Raw genomic sequence first — 14491 nt, 5'->3', positions numbered from 1 at the left:
CCCGGGTTCTGGAATGCTGCTTGCTTCAAAACCCTTTTATTCCCCCCCACACACTTTCAGCCAGTTTTGCTTTCACAACCACCCTCCGAGGTAGACCACCCCAAGGAGAGGAAAATGGCTTGGAGGAATTTTGAGGTCCCCTTTTTGTGAATAAAGTGGCCTTATCAATCTAATCGATTCATTAATTGATTGGGGTCTCAAGAGCAAATTCTTTTGCTGGGTGGGGTCTTTCTCAAATCCTTCCTTTTTTTCTTTTTCTTTTAAAGGTGTTTTGTTAGAATTGATACGCGATAAAAGATTAAAACGGAACACAATATAATAAATAGAAGGATAACATAACATGTGATGCATATTGTTTCTACTGTGTTACTTCTGCATTCCCTTGCCATATTTTTTTTTTTTAAAGAGTGGTATTTGGCCGAATTGCCATTCTATAAAACAAGCTAAAAGGTAAAATAAAATAAAAAATATAAGATACAAATGATTAAATAGGAAAATGCGATGCGTATTTTTTCTGCGTTCCCTTGCATTTTCTTTCTTTCTTTCTTTTTTTAAAGAGGTATTCAGCAGAATGGCTGTTCCATAAAATACTAAAATAAAATAAAAAGGAATGAAAGAAAGCCTTAAAATAGGGTGTGATTTATGATAAACCGGCTGCTCTATTCTCTTACACCTTAAAAAGAAAAAAAAAACATTGGGCAGAATTGCTGTTCCATCAAGTAATAAAATGAAAATAGCAAAATAAAATAATAAATTATGATTACATAGATATAAACAGCAAAATTATATCTATAACTATCTAACTTATATCTATATCATTTATCTATAATCTATCAGTCTATCATTACGTATCTGTCCACCATTATCTATCATCTATCTTATATCTATATCATCTATCATTATCACCTATCACCTATCTGTCATCTATCATCTATCATATATACCTACCATCTATGTCTACCATCTATCAATCATTACCTATCTATCATCTGTCATTATCTATCATCTATCAATCTATCTGTCATCTATCTATCTATCATCTATACCTACCTACCTATGTCTATCATCTATCTGTCATTATCTATCTATCTATCTATCTATCTACATCACAAAATAAAATAATATGATACACACACACAAAATAAGCGAGGAGGAAGAGTAATGGAATAAACAGAATTTCCCAAGCAGGTTAACTTGATCATTTAATCATAAAATGCACTTAGGTGAACATCTAGAACAGTGTTACTTAAACTGGACAACTTTAAGAGACTTCAACTCCCAGAATTCCCCATCCAGCCCCTTCTCGTCCTCAGGAACAAGAGCTAGCCTGTCAAAAACTTCTTCCATCAAAACACCCCAAAATAAAGATTTTTTTTTTTTAAAAAACCCAACTTTGAAACAGACATGATCGCTGGTTTAAAAGATCTGAATTTCCCCCACCCCGCTGTGGAATTGAAATAGATTCAGCGTATCCGAGGCATCACGGTGAGCAGCTCTGGATTGATTTATCCGGCCTGGCTAGCAAGATTGCAAGGAAGGGGGGAAACTGCCCTTGCGAGGTAGGCCACCAATTGCTTTGCTTGGGGTGGAGGGAGAAAACGGGGGTTGTTTTTGTATCCAAAGTGCAAAAAATGCTGGTTAGGTCAGCCCTTTCCTGACTTTTGCATAGCTACTAAGAGTAAATAAACCACGGTTAACAAATCTTACACCCCAAATTAGGCGGTTGATTAACTACAAAGTTATGACATACAATTCCTAAAAAAACAAAAACAAAATACTAACAGAAGCCACCATATAACATACATCCCTTAGCTTGTGACTCCTACCTGGGCCTCAGTTTCCCCAATCTTTAAAATGGGTCTAATCTCAGCCCCTCCCAATCAGGAATTTAATAGAAGACGGAGGAAATTAGGGTTACAAATGCTCTCCCAAGCTCCGGCGATGCCCAGCCCCCCAAAAAAGGGGATTCCCCCCCCCCCCAGTCAACAGTGAGAAAAATCACCCAGCCCCAGAGGGTGTTTTGTGTCCTGGGTTTGGGGCTGGGCAGGCGATGTGGGTCAGATATAAAAGGAAGAATATTTAGATTTTTAAAGACCTCGTAGAAGAAAAAAAAAGAGAAACATTGGAGAATCCAGCCCCAATTTGTAAAAATCAGTTGCGTTGCAAGGAACAGGTTGTGTAAGAATGGAGGTAGGAGGATTCAGGACTACAGGCAGGCCTCGAATTACGACCGTTGAGCATCCCCGACCTACGACGTAAGCTTCCCATCCAGTTTCAACATTACGACCACGCCTCCCACTCTGCGCAAGGGACCATCGGCAGCCTCCTGATTTGCTCTTTTTTTTTTTTTTAACCAGAAAGCGAGGTTTAAATTCCGGTTTTCTGGCTCTTTTTGTGGACAAGGGCTCACTTAACGACTGCACAATTTTGCTGAATGGCAGCCACCAGGGAAAATAAAATAAATGCCGTAAAATCAGCTCGGGTAGGGAAGGGAGAAGAGGCTTCGAAATTAACAGGCGGCCTGATGGACGATGGGAATTTTAAATATTTGATTTTTTTTTACGGCGGCCCAGCTCAGCGAAGAAAGCTCGATTCCTGCCTCCATCGTAAGTCGAGGACAAAACCGAAAGCGCATTCCCATCAATGTTTTCAAAGATAGTAACTAGGCGACCGAAGCTTCTGCCTTGCAAAGTTCTAATGGGAGAATATGATGGATGATTCTGGGCTACGGAGGTGTCCCATTGGAGAATATGAATTACGATACACCCAGGGGGGAAACCAGGGTCAAGAGTGACAGTGAATGATGGGTCTCAGAGTCAGCTGCACTCAGGCAGTGCTGGCCATGTTAACTCCCAATAAATCCTTTGGAAGTTTGGTTCGAGACTCAGGATTTAAATGGAGGGGTAACTGCCGGAATCCTGACACAGTGTCCGTTACAGACGTAGCTCCCCCGCGGCGATCTTCGTCCAGGCGTCCAGAGTGAGAGGGACATAAGTCCTCGCGCCGATGTCCAGCACGTAAAGCGGGTCGGAGATCCGTCGGGGGTCAAATCCTTCCTCCACGAGACGGAACCGTTTCTGCTTGAAGGTTTCCGTCATCTCCAGCTGCTCCTGAGAAAAAAATCAGCCCCGTGTGAACGACGGCCGGATCTGGTCTGGGGAAAAAAAAAAAAAAACTGGCCTCCCTCGCAGGGACGTTGTGAAGGGAAGAGGGAATTCAAACCCGAAACTGACCTGGAGACGCAGGAAGCGAGGCCAGGCGTACGGCGGGAGCAGCTCGGCCACGTGCTGGTAGATTTGAGGGCCGTCAAAGTTTGCGTCCGGCTGAAGCACTAAAGTGGCCATTCCTGCCCGGCCGTCATATCCTAGAAGGGAAGGCAGGTAAGTCTTTGAACTTACGACCGTCCATTTAGTGACCAAAGTTACAAATGCACTGGAAAAAGGGACTTGGGAGCGGCGTTCCTGATTACAACCGTTGTCATGGATCTAAATTTGGACGTGGACTCATATTTACAATGGTTGCAGCGTCATAAACACACGATCCCCTTTTGCAACCTCTGACAAGAGAAGACGGGTCCACTTAACGACCGTGTTAGTAACTTAACAACTGCAAAAGTTCCCTTTAAACAATTGTGGCCAGAAAGGTCGTAAAAAGGGGACCAAAAAGCTCATTTAACGACCGCCTCGCTCAGCCACAGAAACATTGGCCTCGATTGAGGCGTAAGTGGTCGCCTGCCTTGGCGTTTGACGCCACCAAAAGGGGGAAGAAAAAAGACAACAGCCAGAAAGGAAATCTGAGGAACAAAAGGAAGAAAATTAGAAAATTTCTAGTCTTTCTATTGTTTGGAAAAGAAAAAAAACAATCCATGATTTAAATTGGCATCTTTGCCTTTCCAAAGGGAAAATTCCAGAGCAAAGCCCAGAAAATTTTTTTTATTTTATTTTATTTATATGCCACCAATTTCAATGATAATTAATAGGGATAATTAACAGTCAGCCATTCTTGCCGTTCAAGCATTTTCCATCCAAGAATGCAAGAAATTGAGTTTGCAGAACTGGGGTGGGGAATCCGGCAAAGAACAGGACCGAAAGTTGCAGATAGATAGATAGATAGATGATAGATGATAAATAGATAGATAGATAGATAGATAGATAGATAGATAGATAGATAGATGATAGATAGATAGATAGATGATAAATAGATAGATAGATGATAGATGATAGATGATAGATAGATAGATAGATAGATAGATAGATAGATAGATAGATAGATAGATAGATAGATAGATAGATAGGATAGAGAGAGAGAGAGAGATTTTTCTGGTTTTCCTAACTCTTACCTGGAACGGACACGCCGTAAACTGTGACTTCCCGCAAACTGTCCAGCATGCTCAAAGTCTCCCCGACTTCTGTGGTGGCCACATTTTCACCTTTCCAACTACAGGAGGAAAAAAAAAACAGTGGGAATTTGTTTGCAAACCCAGCAGGGAAGAATTTGCAAATTAAAACAAAAAACAAAACCCTGACTCAGCTCTGCCATTTTGTTGGCTGCCCAAAGCCAGCTGATGTTGAGCGACCAATCAATTTAAATTTTTTTTTTTAAAAAACGGAAAGTTTGGGGTTGGTTCCACTTTTTTTTTGGTGAAGCAAAACTATTTTGAGGTTATTGTACAAAAAACGGAATCGCATCAAATCCCTGGGAAAATTTTACTTTAAGGAAGGGCGCCCTCGTGTGGCCAATGGGAGGGTATGATGCAAGGTTGGAATCGAACGATATTTCAGCATATTTTTCTCAAAATATATATATATATAAAATCTCTTGCGCCCTCCCTAGGGCCTAGATCGCAAAGCCCATCATCCCTGCCCAGCATGGGAAACCCGAGCCATCCTCCAGAGAGGCTAAATCACCCAATTTCCAATTCAACAGCTCAACTCTACTACAGGTCGCGTGATCAAAATTCAGACGTTTGGCAACTGACTTGTATTTATGACAGTTGCAGAGTTCACGTGGTTCCCCGTTTGCGACCTTCTGACGAGCGAAGTCAATGGAGGAAACAACCGTTTCACTTAACAACCATGCTACTAAGTTAACAGATAACCGCAAGGAAGGTCTTAAAATGGAGCAGAATTCACAGCCGACACATACAATTTTGGGCTCGACTACAGTCATTAAGCCGAGGACTACCCTAGGCGGTCGTAGGTCGAGGACACCCCGTGAATCCTCTGCAGTGGAAATTCGCCCTTTCGCCCTAATTGTAATCGCTCCCGAGGTGTTGCTACGCCTTCGCCTGCGCTGAGTAGCTACCCAGCCTTACCACCGGCGAGTTCAAAGACAGGATTCGCGCTCGGCTCAAGCGGGAAACCAGCCTACCGGTAGGTGTCTCCCGTACGGTCCCAAAAGCTGATAAACCCTTTGGCGTCTTGCACCATCAAGTCCCCGGAGTTGAAATAAACGTCCCCATCGGAGAAGACGCCATGTAGCATCTTTGCCTCAGTCAGCTCGCGCCCCCCGGCGTATCCGAGAAACGGGTTACGAAATGTCACCGGAGAAATCAGGAGTCCCGGTTCCCCTATGGGAAGAAAAACCACCACACGGATTAGTCCTCGGCATATGACCGTTCCTTTTTTTAAAAAAACAAAAAAATTTTAAATTTATTGGGACGCCCATCTTCCCGCTGGGTAACTCCCGGTGGTACACGATATGAAACAGTTTATCGACCCTCGGACATTACGTCACTGAAAAAGTAACTTGCGACCGGTGTCATCAACTTATGACCGCCGCAGCGTTTCCCCAGGCCACACGATCCAAATTCAGAAACCTAACCACCGGTGTGTGTTTCGGATGGTCGCGGTGTCCTGGGGGTGTCCCCGATTTACGCCCTTCCAACCGGGTTCTTGACGAGCCAAACCAATTTGGAGGGGTGGGGGGAGCCGGATTCGTTTAACGACTGCACGGGTTGGCTTAAGCCCTGCCGCGATTCGTTTAGCAACCACAGCGAAACCAGGGCGTCAAATTGGCCAGGAGCCACGTCCGACGGCCGCCATTGGGAGCCGTGGGAATTCTGCTCCCAGTGGTGGCCGAGGATTGCTTTTAACTCGCTGGGAAACAAGGCCATCTGAGGCAGAAGGGAAGGGGAGACAGAAGAGGCCACCCTCACCCACCCAAAAAAAGTTCCCTCGGTCACCTATGTCCACACGCTGGCACCGTCCGGCCTCATCCCTTAGCGGACCGCCTTGGACAGCGTCGAAACGAACCAACTCAAAGGGACTGAAGCACTGAAGGGCAAAAGAAGTCACGGTGATGCAATTTCAAAAGGAAGATTTTTCTCCTTCTGGTTTTTCCTTCTATGAACAAATACTTGACCTCTTCTTCCTTTTTATTTACTTTTTAATCCAGTTACCCTTCTTTTACTACAATTTTTTTTTACTTCTAGGCTGCACGGACTTTGGTGACCGATTAAAAAACACAGAGCCTTTATAACGGAAGGACTGTCCTTTTTATTTCAGAAAAGCTGCGTTTAATGTCATGCGTTTAATTGCTTTCCCCTTTCTACTCTGGGAAAGCAAAGCTAGCAAACCTGAACAATGAAAAGAACAAAAAACTTGATAAAACTTCTTCCGGATTTGAATTTATCTTTTACCACAAGGAGGTGGGAGAGAGAAAAATATCAAGGAGAAACCTTGAGAATCTATCTTCAAGCCTTTATTTCTTTGTCGGTAAAAGATAAATTCAAATGAGAAAGAGATGAGAAACCTTAAAAGTGGTTTGTTTTACATATTTTTAAAGGATTTTTTTAAGCTGCCCGGAGTCACCTGGCTGTGAACCGAGTAGCCATATAAATGGCGTTACTTTGCTCTGTTTCACTTCACTTTAATAGGCTTTGCTTCGCTTCTGTTATTATTTAGACACTTATTTACTCATTTATTAAACTTGTCCGTCAAGCAACTCTGGCTGGATTAATAACTAGGAACGTATTAAATACATTATTTGTTTAATAAATACATCGTATACATTTAAGTCGGACGGTGTGAGTGGCCTACGGGTGGAGCTGCTTGCCTCACAATCAGAAGTCTGTCAGTTCGATCCTAGGTAGAGGCAGATATTTCTCTCTCTGGGCACGTTGAGAATATTATCTGCTGCACAAAACTCCTCATCGGCAACAAGAAGGGCATCCAGCCAGTAAAAACACTCACTACCATTCACTTGCCCAGATTCCATGCCGCAAGAGATTATGGAGTCGTTAAAAGGAGATGACGATGTAAGTCGGATAGCGGTAAGGCAGCTTTTCCAGGAATGTCACAATGCCCACCTTATAAATCCAGGAGCCGCGCCCCACGGCCCCCACAGTGCCGGTGTAGTTGAAGAGGGTGACGTTCCCTTCGGTCATGCCGTACGTTTCCACCACTTTGATGTTTCCGAAGCGGCGGAGGAATTCACGCCAGACGTCCGGCCGCATCCCGCTGCCCACGGCCAAGCGCAAGGAATGCTCCCGATCATCCGGGCTCTGCAGGAAAGGAGAAGGAACACGGTGCCACAAAACAGGGCCTGGCATCTCTTGCAAGCTGAAACGGGCACAGCCGACAACGGGCTGCGTTGGCTAGCGAAAAGGGAGACTTTCTCTGGGAAGGACCCTTTGCGGTCGCCAAATGTTAGTAGGAATCGTTCCGGGTTTGATTGCGGATGGATCGGGAGGGCTTTTTTCTTTTAATAAGGGAGGGAAACCACGCTGAGGAGGGAGTGTCATTCCCCGCCCAGTACGATGCAGAAGTCGTTTGCAATAGCGGCCCCTTTTATTTATTTATTAAATTAAATTAAATTTATACACTGTCCATCTCACGACTCCACAAAGTAACTCTGGAGGGCCGACAATAACATCTTAAAAGATGAATAAATAAAAATGAACCATGGTCAGCCATTCAGCCAGAATTACAATCAGTCAATCAATGGTGAATAAATAATTCGTTCAAACGTTCAAATGATAATAATAAAGGTGGAAAAACGGGAGAAATCCCAGAGGCCCCACCCTTTTCGGCTCTTACCTGTGGCTGGTTAACCAGGTAGCGGCAAAGCTCCCCAATATATTGGAAGATGGTCACCCCGTGAGTCCGACAGTCCGGCCAAAACTGGCTGGCTGAGAATTTTTTCTTCAGCACACAGGTGGCCCCTGGCAAGAAACAGCAAGCCACACCCCCTTTTATTTCTCCTTTTTTTCCAAAAAATACCCAAAACAAAGCAAGTTTCTAGGCCTCAGGAAAAGAAAGCCGTCCTTTCATTCTCTCCCCCCATCGAACCGCCAGGGAGGTTCACCTCCTTAAACTCTTAGCGGTATGAATTGTGGTCTCTGGGACGAAAGGGAATTCCCCCCACCCTTGGCTTTGGAAGCAGGAGCGCAACGTGGAGCCTCCACAGCCCAGAGCAGTCTACCCCTGAATTCTCGAGAGGAGAAAGAGCCTGAATGACTCAAGTAGCCAGCAGAGCCCCTGGACCCTACCAAGCCCAAATGTCCCAAGGATGCCCAACAGGCTGCCGGCCATGTGATACAGAGGCAGGGTCAGATAGATGACATCCGAGCTGCGGGCCCCCACCAGCTTGTAAAATCCTAGGGCAAGGATGGTCTTCAAGTGGCTGACCCTGGCAGCCTTGGGGAGGCCTGGAGAGAAGGAAGGAAGGAAGGAAACGGAGGGAGGGATGAGAAAAGGAAAAGAAAGGAAAGAAGAATGAAAAGAAAGAGGAAAGGAAAGAGGAAAAGAAAGGAAGGAAGGAGGAATGGAAGAGGAAAGGAAAGAAGAAAGAAAAGGAAGAGAAAGAGGCAAGAAAGAAGGAGGAAAGGAAAGAAGAAAGAAAGGAAAGAAAGGGAAGAGGGATGGAAGAAAGGGAGGGGATGAGGGAGGTAGATGGGAAAGGAAGGAAGCAAGGAAGGAAAGGAGAAGGAAAGGAAAGGATGTGAAATAAGTGGAAAAGAAGGGAAGGGAAGGAGAAAGGAAAGGGAGAAAAGGGAAGGAAAAGAAAGGAAAGAGGAGAAAAGGAACAAAAAGGCGTCAGATTTTAAAAAACACCCGATTGCTACATTTTATTTGCGTTATGACTTCGGCGCGAAACTCTCTGCCTTAAACTAAGTAGCACAACAAACTAAGGCAACATAGACACACAACTGTGGTGTCAAGGTGCTACTTTAGACTTCCTCTTCCCGAAACCCCCAACCCCTGACTCCCTCCCGTCCCAAAGCCCCCGCCCAAAAGCCTCTGTCCCCCCCCCACACACACACACACCTGTCGTGCCGGAGGTGAAGATGTACAGGCAGGTGTCCATCAGGTGGCGCGGCGTGGAGAGCTCGTAGGGCAGGGGCTCGTCCGAGGCTTCCTCCAGGAGATCCTCCAGGCTGATCACGCCCGGTGGATAGGGCCCCTTCCCCATCACCCAGACCCCGACGCCCATCTCCTTCAGGCTGGGGAGGATGGGCTCCACGGCTCCGAAGAGTTCTGCAAAGATCGGGGAGGCTGGGTGAGCCTCTTTGCTCCTGAGCCTGGCCTCCCTTGCAGGGTTGTTGGGATGAGGGAGGAAGGAAGAGCAGGAAGGAGGGGACCAAAGGGCCTCCTGACCCATCCTCCCCTGCTCCCCTCCCTCCAGATGCAGGGGAGCCAGGAATCCCCCATCCCATCCTCCCCTGCTGATGGTCAAGAGTGGGAGGAGGGGCCCACCTGTACAATCTCCAGTCTCATCATCCGAGCCCCATCCTCCCCTGCTCACCCCGCGGGGGCGGGGTGCCCCAGCCCATCATCCTAGCCCCATTCTCCCCTGCTTTCCTCCCTCCAGAGGTAGCCCCATCCTCCCCTGCCGAAGTCAGGCGTGGGGGGACTCCCAGCCCATCCCCCAGCCCCATCCTCCCCTGCTGAAGTCCCCCGTGGGAGGGACTCCCCAGCCCATCCTCCCCTGCTTTAGTCCCGCGTGGGAGAGACTCCCCAGCCCCTCCTCCCCAGCCCCATCCTCCCCTGCTGAAGTCCCGCGTGGGAGGGACTCCCCAGCCCCTCCTCCCCAGCCCCTCCTCCCCTTAAGTCCTGTGTGGGAGGGACTCCCCAGCCCATCTTCCCCTGCTGAAGTCCCGCGGGGGGGGCCTCTCCAGCCCATCCTCCCCTGCTTTAGTCCCGCGTGGGAGGGACTCCCCAGCCCATCCTCCCAGCCCCTCCTCCCCTTAAGTCCCGCGTGGGAGGGACTCCCCAGCCCATCCTCCCCAGCCCCTCCCCCTTAAGTCCCGCGTGGGAGGGACTCCCCAGCCCATCTTCCCCTGCTGAAGTCCCGCGCGGGGGGAACTCTCCAGCCCATCCTCCCCTGCTTCCCTCCCTCCCCCCCGTGTGGGGGGTCTCCCCATTCCCCCTCCTCCCCGGCCGAAGTCCCAGCCCCCCCTTCCGCGCGTGGGGAGGGGAGGGGGAGGGGAGGGCCGGGGGGGGGCGAGCCGCTCACCGTGCGTGGCCAGGAGGGCGCGGGCGCGGCACTGGCGCAGGCAGTGCCGGAGGGCGGCCGGTCGGAGCGCGGTGCCCAGGAAGGCGGGCCGGGCGCCCAGCTTGGCCAGCCCGATCCAGGCCCAGACGAAGAAGGGCTCGTTGCCGGCCAGCAGCGCCGCCGTCCGGCCGCTCAGCCCGGCCGTCCGCAGCGCCTGCCCGACCCGGTTGCTCTCGCGCTCCGCCCGCCCGTAGCTGAAGCTGCGGCCCTCGAAGCGCAGGAAGGGCCGGCCGGGCCCCCCCGAGGCCGCTAGACGCCCCCAGCGCTGCGCCACGCTCGCCCCGCCGCCCAGCACCGCCAGCCGCCCGCCCAGCGCCAGCGCCCGGCCCACGAAGCCCACGTCGGCCGCCCACGCGGGGACGCCCCGCCGCCCCGCCACCGCCACCAGCACCACCAGTAGCCCCAGTAGCAGCAGCCCCAGCACCAGCAGCTGCACCAGCCCCAGCGCCATGGGGCTGCAAGGGCGACCCCCGCCTGGGTGGGTGGGTGGGTGGGTGGGCTGCGTGGGAGAAGCCGCGGACGCCCCCGGGAGCCGCCGCGGGCAGGAAGGGCCACCTGCGGGGAAGGAGGGAGCGCGGGGCTGGACGTGCGCACGCGAGCAAAAGGGGCCGGCTCTCTCTCTCGGGGGGTGTGTGTAAAGGGGCGGGTGTGCAAAGCGGGCGGGGGGGGAGGGGAGGGGGAGAGGCCCCCACGCGCAACACCCTCCTCTTCCCCCTTTGGAAGCTTAAGGCAGGCCGACTTTTCCGGAGTTTCCCTACCTGGGAGCGAGAGGGAGAGAGGGGATGAATGAGGGAAGAGGAGAGAGAGAGAGAGAAGGAAGAGAGAGCGGGAGGAAGGAAAGAATGAAAGGGTCTTGGGGAGGGAGAGAAAGGAAAGGGGAGGAGAAAGAACGAGGGAGAGAAGGAAAGAATGAGAGAAAAAGGGGGAGAGAATAAATGAGGGAGAATAAGAGAGAGCAAAGGAAAGAATGAGTCTTGGAGAGGGAGAGAAGGGAAGAGAAAGGAAAGGGGGAGGGAGAGAAGGAAAGAATGAGAGAAAAGGGGGAGAGAGAACGAGAAAGGGAGAGGGAATGAATGAGGGAAGAGAGAGGGAATAAGAGAGCGAAGGAAAGAATGAAAGAGAAGGGGGAGGAGAAAGAATGAGGGAGAGAAGGAAAGAATGAGAGAAAAAGGGGAGAGAAGGAATGAGAAAGGGAGAGGGAATGAATGAGGAAGAGAGAGAATAAGAGAGCGAAGAATGAAAGTCTTGGAGAGGGAGAGGAGGAAAGAGAAAGGAAAGGGTTAGGAGAAAGAACGAGGGAGAGAAGGAAAGAATGAGAGAAAAGGGGGAGAGAATAAATGAGGGAGAGAGAATAAGAGAGTGCGAAGGAAAGAATGAAAAAGTCTTGGAGAAGGAGAGAAGGGGGAGGGAGAGAAGCAAAGAATGAGAGAAAAGGGGGGAGAGAATGAGAAAGGGAGAGAGAATGAATGAGGGAAGAGAGAGGGAATAAGAGAGAGCGAAGGAAAGAATGAAAGAAGGGGGAGGAGAAAGAATGAGGGAGAGAAGGAAAGAATGAGAGAAAAAGGGGGAGAGAAGGAATGAGAAAGGGAGAGGGAATGAATGAGGAAGAGAGAGAATAAGAGAGCGAAGAATGAAAGTCTTGGAGAGGGAGAGGAGGAAAGAGAAAGGAAAGGGTTAGGAGAAAGAACGAGGGAGAGAAGGAAAGAATGAGGGGAGAAAAAAAAGAGGGAGGGAGAAAAAGAATGAGGGAGAGAATAAGAGGAAAGGAAAGAGAACTGGAGAGGGAGAGAATGAGAGAAAAAAGGGGAAATAATGAGAAAGAAAATGAAAAAATGGAGGAGGGAGGATGAAAGAGGGAGAGAGAAGAGAATGAAAGTGAGGGGAGGATGAGAAAAAGGGGAGAAAGGGAAAGAAAGGGAGGGGATGAGAGAAAGAAAGGGAGCAAGAGAGAATGGAGGGGGGAACATGGCACCCCAAGAAGAGACACCCCCCTCAGGATGACCGGGGGTGTCCAGTTGCACCCCAGCCCCAAGGAGATGCCCCCAAACCAGCCCTTGTAACCAGCACGGTTAGCTGGTAAGGACCCCACCTCACTAACTAGGATCACCTTGCAAACTGTGGTTTGTTCTGAACCTCGGCTGATTCACACACACACACACACACCCTCCCTCCCTCCAGCTTGCAAACCAGAGGGAGCCCAGGGGGAACCTCCCAGCCCACCCAGCCCACCCGCTTTGCTAGGCACATGTGACTTCGGGTTGGCCAGGATTAACCTCCAGATTAACCGTCAATCCCTGCTTAAACTGTGCCAAAAAAAAGAGAGAGAGAGAGAGAGAGAGAGAGAGAGCGAGAGCCCAGGATGAATTAATCATGATTTCCTGGCTTAAACTTTCTCCTAATTTTGCCAACGTGGCTGTTGAAATGTCCAACTTCCCGGATCGTTTCTCTAAGCCCAACCACCCCTTGCAGACCTTGGCGGGGTCCCCCAACCCGCTATGAATTGCAGGTGTGGAAAAGACACAACACACACACACACACAATCTTTGTTGTTGTTTTTCTACCCTCCGGCCACAAGACAAGGAAGTGCCAGAAAGCCTGAAAAACAAGAACAAAACCACCGCTTTTTTTTTCCACGCTTGAAAAACTTCAGGCAAAGTTTTTTTTAAAACAAAATAATAATAATAATAAATTCAGATTTGGATAAGGAACAACACACACACGAAAAAAAAAAACCAGGCCAGAAGCTGCATCTGGGTTAAAGAAGAACACGTTTTAAAGGGACTTACGACCGGTCCTCACACTTACAACGGGGTTCGGGGCTCATTGGCAGGAGCGGCGAGGAGGTTTCTATAAATCTTGGCTTTCTGGCCCAGGAAATGTGGCCCTTCGGACAGGACTAAATGTTCTTCTGAAAGTTTTAGCTAAATTGGTTCCCATGGGGGGTGGGGGGAGAAATCTGGCGAGGAAAATATTGGGGGTGGATAATTTAGAGAAGGTAGACTGCTTCTGGCGCCGGAGGCTCTGTGGAACTGGGCCACGAAGATACAGAGAAAAAGAAAGGAAGAGGAAAGGAAACCGTGAAAGAAAGGAGGAAGAAAAAGAAGGGAAAGAGAGGGAGAGAAAAAGACAAAAAGAAAGGGAAGTGTGAAAGAGAAGGAAGAGAGAGAGAGAAAGAAAGGGAAGAAGAGTGAAAGCCAAAGAGAAAGAGAAGGAAAGAAAAAGGAAGGAGCGAAAGGAGAGAAAGAAAAAAGCGAAAGAAAGGGAGAAAAAAAAAGGAAGAGTGAAAGAAAAGGGAGAACAGCAAAAGAGGAGAGGAAGAGTTGAAAGAGAGAGGAAGAAAAAGAAAAGTGAAAGGGAGAGAAAGAAGAAAAAGTGAAAACAAAAGAGAAAAAGTGAAAGGGAGAGAAAGAGAAAGAAAGGAAGAGTGAAAGGGAAAGAAGAGGGAGAGAGAAAGAAAGGGTAGAAGAGTGAAAGCCAAAGAGAAAAGGAAAGAAAAAGGAAGGAGCGAAAGGAGAGAAAGAAAAAGCGAAAGAAAGGGAGAAAAAAAAGGAAGAGTGAAAGAAAAGGGAGAACAGCAAAAGAGGAGAGGAAGAGTGAAAGAAAGGAAGAGAGGGAAGGAGAAAGGAAAGTGAAAAAGGGAGAAAAGGAAGAAAAAGCGAAAACAAAAAAGAGAAAAAGTGAAAGGGAGAGAAAGAAAGGAAGAGTGAAAGGGAAAGAAGAGGGAGAGAGAAAGAAAGGGTAGAAGAGTGAAAGCCAAAGAGAAAGGAAAGAAAAAGGAAGGAGCGAAAGGAGAGAAAGAAAAAGCGAAAGAAAGGGAGAAAAAAAGGAAGAGTGAAAGAAAAGGGAGAACAGCAAAAGAGGAGAGGAAGAGTGAAAGAAAGAAAGAGAGGGAAGGAGAAAGGAAAGTGAAAAAGGGAGAAAAGGAAGAAAAAGCGAAAACAAAAAGAGAAAAAGTGAAAGGGAGAGAAAGAAAGGAAGAGTGAAAGAAAGAAGA

At 48.5% G+C, this 14491-nt stretch overlaps 1 protein-coding gene across 1 annotated transcript; it reads right to left on the bottom strand.

Moving 5' to 3' along the window:
• Nucleotides 1-1189: 1189 nt before the first annotated feature.
• Nucleotides 1190-10963, bottom strand: SLC27A3 (solute carrier family 27 member 3). Its single transcript, XM_026720168.2, has 10 exons — nt 10459-10963; nt 9270-9479; nt 8492-8650; nt 8040-8164; nt 7310-7504; nt 6185-6275; nt 5371-5569; nt 4340-4437; nt 3234-3364; nt 1190-3110 (listed from the first exon to the last, which is right to left on the bottom strand). The coding sequence occupies exons 1-10, from the start codon at nt 10946-10948 to the stop codon at nt 2934-2936; spliced, it is 1875 nt and encodes a 624-aa protein (XP_026575953.2). The 5' UTR covers nt 10949-10963; the 3' UTR covers nt 1190-2933.
• Nucleotides 10964-14491: the final 3528 nt, after the last annotated feature.

Source organism: Pseudonaja textilis, chromosome 16 (assembly GCF_049901715.1).
Source record: "Pseudonaja textilis isolate UNSWEBS1 chromosome 16, rPseTex1.2, whole genome shotgun sequence".
Classification (NCBI taxonomy): domain Eukaryota; kingdom Metazoa; phylum Chordata; class Lepidosauria; order Squamata; family Elapidae; genus Pseudonaja; species Pseudonaja textilis.
Note: the sequence above shows the minus strand (reverse complement) of the source record. Positions and strands in the feature narration are given on the sequence as shown.